The sequence below is a fragment of the Euwallacea similis genome, chromosome 10 (genome assembly GCF_039881205.1).
Source record: "Euwallacea similis isolate ESF13 chromosome 10, ESF131.1, whole genome shotgun sequence".
Lineage (NCBI taxonomy): Eukaryota > Metazoa > Arthropoda > Insecta > Coleoptera > Curculionidae > Euwallacea > Euwallacea similis.
In genome coordinates this window covers 2,543,293-2,554,708 of record NC_089618.1, presented here as the reverse complement: position 1 = coordinate 2,554,708, position 11,416 = coordinate 2,543,293, and the positions used below count along the sequence as shown (strand labels likewise).

At 38.9% G+C, this 11,416-nt stretch overlaps 3 protein-coding genes across 4 annotated transcripts; 2 read left to right on the top strand and 1 right to left on the bottom strand.

The window, feature by feature from the left end:
- Positions 1 to 8: 8 nt before the first annotated feature.
- Positions 9 to 3,633, top strand: LOC136411818 (uncharacterized). Of its 2 annotated transcripts, XM_066394551.1 has the most exons (5): positions 9 to 684; positions 1,819 to 1,977; positions 2,481 to 2,587; positions 2,694 to 2,933; positions 3,389 to 3,632. In XM_066394551.1, the coding sequence occupies exons 1-5, from the start codon at positions 176 to 178 to the stop codon at positions 3,577 to 3,579; spliced, it is 1,206 nt and encodes a 401-aa protein (XP_066250648.1). In that variant the 5' UTR covers positions 9 to 175; the 3' UTR covers positions 3,580 to 3,632. The 2 variants fall into 2 exon arrangements, with proteins under 2 accessions (XP_066250648.1, XP_066250649.1); XM_066394552.1 differs by lacking the exon at positions 1,819 to 1,977 and having other exon boundaries at positions 3,389 to 3,633.
- A 1,597-nt stretch (positions 3,634 to 5,230) lies between these two features.
- Positions 5,231 to 9,990, bottom strand: LOC136411815 (lysosomal alpha-glucosidase-like). Its single transcript, XM_066394545.1, has 17 exons — positions 9,496 to 9,990; positions 9,237 to 9,437; positions 8,971 to 9,184; positions 8,715 to 8,914; positions 8,510 to 8,658; positions 8,282 to 8,456; positions 8,139 to 8,229; positions 7,844 to 8,082; positions 7,552 to 7,794; positions 7,179 to 7,498; positions 6,900 to 7,033; positions 6,691 to 6,842; positions 6,494 to 6,642; positions 6,359 to 6,440; positions 6,039 to 6,312; positions 5,793 to 5,989; positions 5,231 to 5,736 (listed from the first exon to the last, which is right to left on the bottom strand). Exons 1-17 carry the CDS (start codon positions 9,667 to 9,669, stop codon positions 5,674 to 5,676), a joined length of 3,057 nt encoding a protein of 1,018 aa, XP_066250642.1. The 5' UTR covers positions 9,670 to 9,990; the 3' UTR covers positions 5,231 to 5,673.
- A 124-nt stretch (positions 9,991 to 10,114) lies between these two features.
- On the top strand, positions 10,115 to 11,308 carry Apt1 (Acyl-protein thioesterase 1). Its single transcript, XM_066394557.1, has 5 exons — positions 10,115 to 10,270; positions 10,336 to 10,367; positions 10,424 to 10,584; positions 10,639 to 10,865; positions 10,923 to 11,308. The coding sequence occupies exons 1-5, from the start codon at positions 10,223 to 10,225 to the stop codon at positions 11,109 to 11,111; spliced, it is 657 nt and encodes a 218-aa protein (XP_066250654.1). The 5' UTR covers positions 10,115 to 10,222; the 3' UTR covers positions 11,112 to 11,308.
- Positions 11,309 to 11,416: the final 108 nt, after the last annotated feature.

Here is an 11,416-nt window from a genome sequence, read left to right as displayed (position 1 = left end):
CACTTGAAAGACATTGTTGTTGTTTGCCTAGGTAATGATGATAAGAAAAACTTGCGATAAAAAGCGATAATGGGATGTTGACGAAACTCGAACAAGTACGCTTTAAAAGCTACTTTAATGCTATTAATTGAAGCAAGTTAGAAGGTTAGTGAAACTGTGTGTTGAAGTTCCCAACATGTATATGGACTTGCTGGCGGCAGCCCTAGTGCTGTTTCTTTCATTCGTATATATTTCAAATAAAAAAGAGCCCAGAAAGATCTTCGGAGTCTACAGTCAACCAGGAAAGTGGTACTTCATCAAATACCCCGTGTTCCTCACGTTGCTGGTTCTACGGAGACTCAAATATTACTTAGTAGGAAAATCTCTCTTCAGTGAAAAAGAATTCGACAGGCGGCAGCCCCTCTCGAACGAACCTAAAGCCTTCGACGCCATATTCTTCCACGGAGTGTCCCAAAACAACATCTTCCTGACAGCAGGCGCAGAGAGGCGCCATCAAGGAGTAATCAACGGCCTCATCTACTTGCAGCACCCTCAATTTGGCCTTCTCGAAACCCCTAAATTACCAAACACTAAACTCATTGAGGACTCTACAATGTCCGACAAATCGTGGGCTGCTGAGGGCTTTGAGTACTACCCAGTTGAACCAATGAAGAAATGGAAGCTTTCTTATAAGGGAAAAATGAGGTAAGACTTAAATAAAGCCGCGAATGTTGGATTCAACAAAGGGGAGACGGTTCTTGTCTGGTTTCGTTAATTTTGAAGTATGAATTTGAAACGAATGGATGTCGGTGACAGAGATGTGGACCGCGTAAGGGCTTCACCTTTCTTTGTCCTGCGGTTTCAGGCGGGAGCAATCTTGTTAGATGGAATCCCCCCTGCCTGCCGATGGAGAAATCGATAGTCGATAAGTTTGTAAAAAAGAGTGATTTCTCCCTGAAAGTGTCTAATAAAAGACGGGCCGGGGAGTCGGATTGTTGCCAATAACTGTGGTTTTAAGCATTCACTTAATCGCTCGTCTCTGGTATTGAAAGTTCGGCTTTAGAACTTCAAGACAATTAGGTTTTCTCCTTAAGGAAACTTCGTTTCAGCTTTGTGTTCTAACGAGGGTAAAGCCTTCTTTGTTTACGATTACTCATTCAAATTGGACTTGAACCGATTGAAATCGGACGAAGACTCTTTGTGCAATGAGAAGCTCCAATCACTTGCAGATTAATAAACCATTCGACAATGTCCCAAATTTATTAATTAAATTATCCAAAGTATTAACGATATTCCAGACTTATTTTCCACTCTGTATGAACCACCCCGGGCTCTCATCCAAAAGAGTGTCTTGTCCCAAAAAAGGGGAAAAATTGAGTCGTAATATGAACTAACTCGAAGTGACCCTGAGGTGGAGGTTGAACTTCAAAGATTTAATTCAAAAAATGCGCCATGCGTTGACATTATCACGCATAGAAGACCTAAGAGGTGAAGGTGACATTGTTTCCTCTAATTTTGCTGCCATGGATTAGTGTCTCAAATGCCAAAGAATTCCCAACACAGGCATATTGATCTATAGGAAATTATTCCAATTTTCATTAATAATTATTGTTTCTCTTGTACATCGCCGGAAATAAATTTCCCTCAGAAATTTATTTCCCACTATCTAAAATCCGAAAAATTTCCCTAAAATTACCATTGACCACGCGAACACAAGCAGCAATATACATTCGATTCCCTGTTTACCTATCGCTTGTGCATCGAATCTCCAGTTTCAATACAAAACAAACCGCACAATTTCAAATATCCTACAATGTGTGCTTTTCCATGTATACACAGGGTTCACGGAACGGACAAGCTGGTCCAAGTGGAAATGCAAGCTACGTGGTTCAGTGACTTGCCATGGTTCTTCTATGATGTGGAGCTGCCCGCAAAAAGTTTGGCCAGAAGCTTTGCCAGAGAAACGTGGTCCAGGGAACTATTCGAAAAACTTAAAGAGTAAGAAAAACGATTTTTAATTTGGAGGGAAGCGAAATGCATTGTAATGGGTAATAGAAGACTCTTCCTGCGCGCTTCTTTACGGTGCACGGGATTAATTTATCATGCCAAAGCCCTGGTTTCAGGGGTATTAAAGTGTCTTTAGACTCGCTGCCTCAGTGAAAAAGCGCAAATGAGATGAAGATTTAATTTGGTTATACGGATAAACTTACAGTGTAATCATCAGGGGCGTCCGGATTTAATTATACTGAACTTTACACTAAATAATTTTCCTTCACCAGTTTGTCCACAATATTTACTTGTGGATTCATTTCCTTCACTGTTTTATCTATACAGGGTGACTGTTCACTATTGAGATCTCCAACACTATAAAAGATACAAATTCGGTAAAACTTTTCCAACAAGTTTAGTCCATTTTAATCCACTTCGTATCTCTTACAGTTTTCGCCTTTTCAATGATAGCCTGCGAATTTGAGTAACTCTGTAGATGTTAAAAATTTTAGGGCTCATCAATCTCATTACGAACAACATGGGTTCCTGGAGGGAACCCTTAAGGTGGACAGCAAAGAAGTACCTTTAAAACTCGATGCATTCCGCGATCACAGTTTCGGTAAGTGATTGTTAATAATTAACTTCTTTTCCATTTAAAAGTTCTTCCGTTTCAATCGATTGTCGAATAATAGAGCGTTCCTTAACCTTTCCGCTCAATTTCCCAGGCAAGAAACGCGACTGGACAATAATGCATCGCTACATATATCAAATGTTCTATTTGGAAAACCAAACTCGCATAGTCTTGGGTTTAGTGTCACAACCATACACCGCGTCTCATTACGAAATGGGATACGTGGTGCACGCCAATGGGAAAATTGAGGCGATCGAGAGCTGCGACTTGCGATTATGGCAGCACGGGGAGAGCGGCAGACCTAGCGATGAAATTGGATTCACTTTCGAGGCCGGTATGTTTGAGGTTTCTTTCCTCAAAGTTAATTAAAAACTTCCCCATCCATCCTTTCACCTGAGGCTAGATAAATTAATGGGTAAACTTTTTAATTGAGTTTGATGAATTTTATGAGCAACGACCAGTGACGGACTAGAACGAATTGGTGTCATCGGATCACCTGCTTGGTACCACTTGCGTAAGAATATGCAGTTCGCGAAAAAGACTATTGAAGGTGTGCTCGAGAAAAATATTGTTCATAACTCTTGCGGAAAATGCCTTTCCAGCACATGTTAGAAAAATAACTATTATCACACTAAAAGAGCAATGAGGGTGTGTACAATCAAGCTAAAAAATTATGTTGGTTAAGCCAATTTCCGTTTTCTACCAGCAAATAAAAACTATTTGGTTCCCAATAACTTTTTGGTCCCAATGGGGCAAAGGCCGGTTAAAAAGGAGTATTTTTAATTTTAGGTCAGCATATCTACGAATGTAAAGTAGTATATGAGCACACAGTGGCGCACTTCGTGGGTAATAACAGCGAAGTGAAAATGTATGAGAGGTTTGGCAAATGCGAGGTGAACTCGCTTAAAGGCAAGGTGATTTCTGAGTGGAATTACAGCAACACTAATGGAAAGTTCAACCTGGACCAATACAATATTTGACTTAGTATTGTAATTTAATCAGCAATAAAAAATGATAGGGTTTCAACTTTTAAACACGTACTAAATGATGTTATTCAGAGCGAAATTCGATAACAAAGGGAGTTTCTGAAGCGACTTTTAAAAGCTGAGTTTAAGACTCTCGGAAATGGGAATGGCTGATAATTTCCATTTTGAGCTCAGGGCGACAGACGAAGAGCGGGAGAGATTAATGCGTAAATAAAAATGGCATAAATTTGTTTATATGCATCTTCCTCGCTTTAGAATTAAGTAACGTTTTTGCCTTCGAGCGGCCAAAACTAATGGAGACCGAAGATGGTTGCTGTAAATTGAGAAAGAAAACTTAGTGAATAAGGATGACTTTAGGAAAAGTTTCGAATTTACTGATTCAACATATTCCTATTTCATTAGAGAACACACATTAGATTAGAATATTCGTAAATATTAGCATGTCCAAATCTCAAACGTATTTTCTTCACGTCCCTCCAGATAATTCTAAGAACTGCCAAATTTTTTTTAGAATTTATGGATCAGAAATGGCAAAAATATCTATTCATTTTCACAACTCAAAAATTTATAAAATAAATTTGCCTTCCGGTTATGTCACACAAATATATGCAGATTTCCCCACTTCTCTTTTGAAATTCCAAGAACGAATTAGAAAATTCTGAGTAGCAGTTATTCATTTAAATCGATTAATTGTTTAAAAGTAAGCTGTCTTAGAAATATAGTTTATAGAACCTTCATTAATCTATTACCGAAATACCAAAATGAGTCTCATTTTGGAAATTTAAAAATTCCATGTAAGGTAAAGCCGAAGAACCTTCTAGCTACTTTGTATTTATAAGTATGGTCTTTTTTTGGTCTTGTGAAAACAGTTGAATCCTGTCCAATGCTCTAGAAACCTGAATAAATATCCACACGTTCATTATCACTCATGACGTGTATGACATCCTACTTTAAGCGCGGTAATAAACACGAAAACAGGGTAGATGCATTGTTGGGTCATGCGAAAACTCTTCAAATAAGTCATAGTTTTAGAACTTCGAACTTCAAGCTATCGCCGCTAGATGTAACTAGATTAACCGACTTTCAACTGCCACACACCCGACTAACACATTAATAACAGCAATTTAAAATATATTTTTCGTACGTAAAAATGTATAAAATAGAGTTTAGTGGACTGTACTTATACTAGACATGTAAATTAGCTAAAAATCAGTTTTGAAATACTTTGGTTTTGGTTGCTTATAGCTACATTTTAATCATTACGAATAGACATGAAATGCAGCATGGAATGAATGCATGCATAGCAATGAAATTAGTATAGATCAATATTTTACCTTATTGAGGAAGATGAAGATCACTTTTTCCACCATCTACACTAAAATAAATCTGAATTTCTTTACGAAAAACCAAGAAAAACTCCAAGTGATTTGTAGAGCGTTTTTGAGCTATCGCGACATTCAAATGTTTGCCAACTTCACACTGATTGGCCCAAACCAAGCGTCTTTACGACCCAGCGCGAACACTTCCGAGTCATTACGGAAATTTGAAATTATCGCGCTATTTTCTTAGAACTCATTTAGCTTACAGTTTAAACATCCAAAAGACATTTATATTGTGGGAAACATTTAAAAAAACGATATTTAGCTTGATTTAAAATGTTATAATATAATGGTAAAATCTTAACATACCGACTAACGACTACGATTACATAGTGATTGATTCTTAAGTACTAAAACATGTCTGAAGCGCTTTAAGTTTAAGAATAGGCAGGCAGCAACCCTTTGAAAACACATATCTATATCACATTCGTAAAACTCACTTTTAGTTAGCCTAACAGAGATTGTTCTATGTTCTAAAAGATTGTTATTTGAGTTAATCAGAAAGACTTTAAACTCAAGTTTTTGGCACAACAAATCACAGAGAAGGGCCCCAAATAACGTAGATCTAATGAATTTGTGATTGTGAGCGCGGCTTAAAAGGGTTATTAAAAACTCTTTGGTATACGATTATCATTATAAGAGACACCAAGGCTACTGTAATGGAGGGTAACATTTGCTTATATAGATAATTGCTATGTAAGAGTCTTATTTATTTCCATACGACTACCAATGGCGTCTCGAGGAATAAGTTCAAGTTGCTGACAACAAGAGACTAAAAAAATGTTTTGTTGCAATTTCCTGAATATGTATTATGTTTAATTGTTTTACCTTGCTCTCATGGTCATATTTAAAGGACGCACTCTGTCCGTTTACGTTCACTTGAGAGGCTATTTTCTGCAACCCTAGGATGGTTATTGAGCCCAAATTGGGAGGGAATTCCTCGGCCCAATTGATATTTTCACTGCGCAAAGTATTACTTTCCACATGGAAGTTTATTAAGCAATATCGCTTCTCTTCTATTATATCTGTGAGAAAAAAATTGATCTACGACATTAATCAAGCAATAAAACTCACTTAAAGAGTCTCCATCATCCCAAAATAACTCCCCCCAGGCCTCCCCGCTCTCATCGAGAGCCACCAGAATCTCCAACTTGGTCGTCCTCGTTTCAGTAGTAGTAGGTCTAGGACCCTGCCGGGGCAGCACACTTCCACCCCTTACAAACACCGGAATGGTATCCAAAGGAGCAGTTAAATTGATGTACTCCCCTTTACTATCAGTGCAAAGATTTGTGTAATAATCATACCACCGTCCTTCTGGGAAATAGGCGTTGACTGAGGTGGCGCTTTCCTGCATGAAATCTGTTAGAAAGTTAAATTATGACAGGAACACGTACCTCAAGAACTGGCACAATTAACAACGCAGAGCCCCATAGGAACTGTTTATCTATGGACAAAGTTTCTCGGTCCTTGTAAAACCTAGCAACAAAACACTAACATCAAGAACTAATAAACGATAACAAAACACTCACTCGAAGAATAAGGGCCGAGCCACAGTCTCCCCACTTTGATGAGCCCTATAAAACAACGTGTACAAATAGGGAAGAAGAGCGTATCTGACCCGCAGCGCTTTCTTGGTCGACTTCACCACAAGAGGTCCCATTGAAGCCGGGTCTTGGGGCTGCAAAAAAAACTTAATATCGCCCCAAAACCATAAAAATTGTATTACAATTCCATCGTCAGTGTTGTGGTTTCTCGAAAACGGATAAAAGGCCCCCAACTGCTGCCATCTGTTGCAGAGCTGCTCAGTGGTGTTACCATTAAAGCCGCAAATGTCCGCCCCCATTAGGGGCACCCCATATAAGCTAAAGCTCAGGAGGTCTGTCACATGAAAAAATATAAAGTATGGTTGGATTAAATGACAAGACAAAGACGTACGAGGAATGCTTTGCTTAAGGCCATCCCAAGTGGAAAAGACATCGCCGCTCCAATGGCCGGCGTAGTGTCCGTGACCGCTGAATGTCGACCGGGAAATGACCATTGGTCGTTTACCTCTTATTTCGGCCATTGCGCTGAAATTTCAGCTTTGCTTGAAACAATGGGGCAAGGAAATAGAAAATGGTAAATTCCAAGATTTTTACAGAAATTAATCTTGTTCCATCAGGCAATATTGTCAAGTGGAACAAGAAATCTAAAATTTTACTTCGTTTTCCTTACAAGCTGGTAATAATGGCCTCGGTGATTCCGAACAAGTTATGCACGTCATAATGCAACCCCGCATATTGTCGGGCAGTCATGCACATGGTCTTGTAGTTAAGCGCGCCCCCATCCACCCCCGGCAAATAAGGGGGACTTTCCAAGTTTGACTTGGGGCATCCATTAGCAGAGCCCGAGAGGAAGTTGGAGGGCTCATTCATGTCAATCCAGGCCCCATCAAATGGCACCTGCTGGTGTAAATTCTTGAGCATTTGTGTCCAATAGTCCACAGTGTTTGGATGCGTGAAATCGGGCCAAACTGTCGAATGAGAGTTCCAGACCTGTGTAGGAAGAAAATTGAGGTAACGCTTTAATACTACATACTGCGACATACTTTTCCTACAAAGGGCTGCCCTGAGGAATTTTTTACGAATATATCCATCTTAATACCAGCATCATAAGGGGGATAGGAGCCTGACTTCTCTCCAGCACTCACTCCGGCGTCAATAAGAGGCACATAGTGCATTCCATGACTGTGCAAATCTTCAACAAACGCGGGAAGTTGCTCATATTTCACTTTATCGTAAGTGAAATCATTGCTGTTGTTCATATAATCCAAGTCGTTCCACTGAGTGTCCTGCAATAATTCTCTATAAGCCTCTGTAATGCCCTCAACTACAACTCACAATAAAAATTCCTGCTTTGAGGTTATTTTCTAACACCTCTCTAGTCTGGTTCAAGGTCTTATAGCCAAACCTACACAAATGGAAGCCAAGGCTCCAGTAAGGGGGCATATACGGCCTTCCAACTAGCTCAGTATACTGGTCAACGACGTCAGAAGGCGAGGGTCCCATGAAGAAATAAAAATCCAGAATCCCTCCTATTGTGCGGAATGTCAAGGCTGGAGTGGGTTGAAGCAAAATGTCTGCACATTTGAAACGTTATTGATTAAATTCAAATAAAAATACATTATAAACACACCCATGGCATTGCTATTGAGCAGGAACACCCCATGACTGTTGCCGGAGTTCTCCATTAAAAGGTACAAAGGATGAGACCCATAGAGGTTTTTCTATATGAAGATGTAATTTAAAGATTTAAAGGAGCTCTCACTAAAGTCTTACATTAAATTCTGGAGGAATGTCATGATTCCATAAGGTATATTTGTTCCAATCAGTACTGAGCAACAAACTGGAGGTGTGATCTCCAATGCCATATATGTACTTTGTAGGGAGCTTGGTAGTCATTTGTAAGAACTGATTGGCAAATATAAAATCCAGAAAATTGTTGGAGTCAAAGCTGTAATATGAAACATTATGGCAAGTAATTAAGAAAAATTGTTAAAAAATTACATGGTAGTATTATCCGCTTTTCTGACCACTTTAAACCCAGGCTGGAACATGTCAAGCTCAAAGATGTAATTTAAGTTTTGAGATGCTTTATCAACTAAGGGAACTTCGGGGTAGGCAGGCTCAAATCTTGCATTAAATGCGTCGATAAACTGTTGAATTTTCTAATTTTAATATACATAATCCAATAAGAAGATATGAGAGCAACCTGAACATGAAGCCTATTTTCAGATTCATATTTTACAATCATTTTAAGTGAAGTTATATCATCAGGATAGGCACTCCTATATGTTCTGTTTAAGAATGCCACCAAGCCAAATGCAGTCTGTGACACATTGAGGATTTTATAGGTGTTGTAATTTGGGGGGTAGAAGCAATAGGGCACATCCAAGGGCACTCTCTTAAATCCTGATGATTGAAGCATATAAAAAAAATAAATAAACATCTGGAAATTTATAACACACTCTTGGGTTTGGTTTTTGCAGGTATCCAACAACACCCTCGTGCTTCACAACCATTTTGATTGGCTCCATCCTCAGGAAAACAATCAAATTTCTCCTTATTTGTCAGCAACTTGCATTGACCATAATCAGGTTTTGGTGGAGGTGGTAGTATCTTAGGCTCTCGAACTACATGATTAAGCACCTTATGTATATCTTCACTGGGGTCATAGGAGCCCTGTCAATCAGAGAATTCAGGAAAAATTCTAGTATACATATAAGGATATTACTCCTGTTTGTTGCACTATAGGGTTGTGCTTCAGGTTCTCGTGTTCATAGGTGAAATCAAAACAATTCAGTAAATATATGATTGGAAGGATGAGAAACACAGCCGAAAGCACTATACAGAGTAGCACAGTGGCTAAACTTGGACGGGATGAATTATTAACCTCTACATCTGGATCTGGCTCAAATCTCTTGTAGTGTGAAGGCTTTAATTAAAAACAACATTTTTGATGATGAGTTTTAACAAGAACAGCAATGACTTACCGATAAATTTACTGGTGAAGCACTGAGCGAAGTATTCAATGAAGATTCTTTTAATCGAGGCAGGCGGTCAGCTGGAATTTCACTGCCCAAATTTTCGAAACTTACCGAATTCGCAGAGATAAGTCCCCGGGCCCTCCTAGTTCTAAAGGAGGTGAGTATGTTGTGGATTTTCATGGCAAAATATCGTAAAATGGGGTTCAGCTCATGTGGACTATAGGCCTTTCCTTTGTCTCTTCTTGTAGCCTTGTATTGGAGTCGTTGAACTTCGAAATGACTTAATTCTCGAAGTTCCGGTTTTTATCGACTTTGTGATTGATAATGCTGCTTCGTGTGTTGTTTATATGCAGTGAAATTTACGATAAATTTCTTGATTAAGAAAAAAGGTAAACAAACATATGAACAATGTCACCATTAATTTAGCAGTAATCTAGTGCCACCTATTAAAGCTTGACATAATTAGAACTGAATCGACAATCTGCTCTCTTTTACTTATTATTCATAAAAAAAGACAGAAAATTAGTTATGTTATTGGAACATAAATACTGCCATCTACCATTTAATTTAAAAACTGATTTCCATCAAATCTGACAGTAAAGTGACGTAACCGCCAATTAATTGTCAAAAAAACCATCGATATTGGGGTCATAAGGGCAAAACTACCTTTAAATACAAAAAAAACCATTAATAAATCGTTTTCATTCTTTAGAGGCAACTTTGAGGCTCCACAATGGCAGCCCCCGTGGTTTTAGCAGCTACTGCCAAACACACAGCAACGGTATTTATCCCATTCTCCCATTACCAACTTCACATTCAAACTGAAATAATTCCCTTGTATTTAAGCTGATTTTCCTGCACGGACTTGGTGACACTGGGTAAGGGTTGTTTCAGGTGTATAGCTTGACTTTGACCTTTAGAGAGGCTTTTGTAGGCAGGGCTGGGCGCAGGCTATGAATGCCATTCGAAGCCCTTTTGTAAAGGTGATTTGTCCTACTGCCAAGACCATGCCAGTGACCCTCAATGCGGGCTTTCGAATGCCTTCATGGTTCGACTTAAAGTCACTGGATGAGAGCGGTCCTGAAGATGAGCAAGGTACAGAAATTTCCATATTCTTTTAGGTTTGCGATAACTAGTAGGACTCCACAGGAATCAAAGCAGCAACCTTAGAAGTACAATTATTAATTGAAAATGAAATCCAGGCAGGGATTCCTGCTAACCGGATTGTTATAGGGGGATTTTCCCAAGGTGGAGCTTTGGCCTTATATTCAGCCCTAACATTTCCCCAAAAACTAGGAGGAGTAGTGGCCCTATCAGGGTGGCTACCCCTACGAAAGAGCTTTCCAGCTGCCAAAAAGTGCCCTGATGAGTTACCAGTAATAACCTTCCCATTCCAAGAGGAATTAACTTCTAACAAAAATATCTTTTAATAGATATTTCAATGTCATGGGGACTGCGACCCAGTAGTGCCCTACATTTGGGGTCAAATGACTTCTTCAGTCCTTAAAACACTGGTTAAGAACCACGAGTTCAAAACTTACAGAGGCCTAATGCACAGCTCGAGTGAGGAGGAGATCCGTGACATTAAAATGTTTGTGCAGCAGAACTTGCCTAGTCAATAGAACGCATTTTCTTTATGTTTTTGAAGTTTTGTTTAGCAATATATTGATACTTTATTGATCTTTGAGTACTGCAGCATTCCCATGTTTTCAATTAACATTTAGATTAGGTTGAAGTTACTATGTTGAAGCTATTTTCCCTGTCTCTAAGTCTGTAAAGTTAGTTATTTATGATATTTAAATAAATACCTTTCAGCTGGTTGTTGTTTTGTGTGTTTCTTTTTTGAAGATTTTAAAGTGAGGTGACATATGCTAGATTGTCTAAGTTTGATTCCCAAAACAAGTGGGTAGGGAAGGTGGAAGTAATA

Excerpts from the sequence above, each read along its gene's own strand:
- LOC136411818 (XM_066394551.1), top strand. The coding sequence starts at position 176 with ATGTATATGGACTTGCTGGCGGCAGCCCTAGTGCTGTTTCTTTCATTC. Across the intron at positions 1,978-2,480 it reads CTATTCGAAAAACTTAAAGA|GGCTCATCAATCTCATTACG; the intron begins GTAAGAAAAACG and ends TAAAAATTTTAG. Across the intron at positions 2,588-2,693 it reads ATTCCGCGATCACAGTTTCG|GCAAGAAACGCGACTGGACA; the intron begins GTAAGTGATTGT and ends TCAATTTCCCAG.
- LOC136411815 (XM_066394545.1), bottom strand. The coding sequence starts at position 9,669 with ATGAAAATCCACAACATACTCACCTCCTTTAGAACTAGGAGGGCCCGG. Across the intron at positions 8,915-8,970 it reads TGCAAAAACCAAACCCAAGA|GATTTAAGAGAGTGCCCTTG; the intron begins GTGTGTTATAAA and ends TTCAATCATCAG. Across the intron at positions 6,643-6,690 it reads ACAACACTGACGATGGAATT|CCCCAAGACCCGGCTTCAAT; the intron begins GTAATACAATTT and ends TTTTTTTTGCAG.
- Apt1 (XM_066394557.1), top strand. The coding sequence starts at position 10,223 with ATGGCAGCCCCCGTGGTTTTAGCAGCTACTGCCAAACACACAGCAACG. Across the intron at positions 10,585-10,638 it reads CGGTCCTGAAGATGAGCAAG|GAATCAAAGCAGCAACCTTA; the intron begins GTACAGAAATTT and ends AGGACTCCACAG. Across the intron at positions 10,866-10,922 it reads AGTGCCCTGATGAGTTACCA|ATATTTCAATGTCATGGGGA; the intron begins GTAATAACCTTC and ends ATCTTTTAATAG.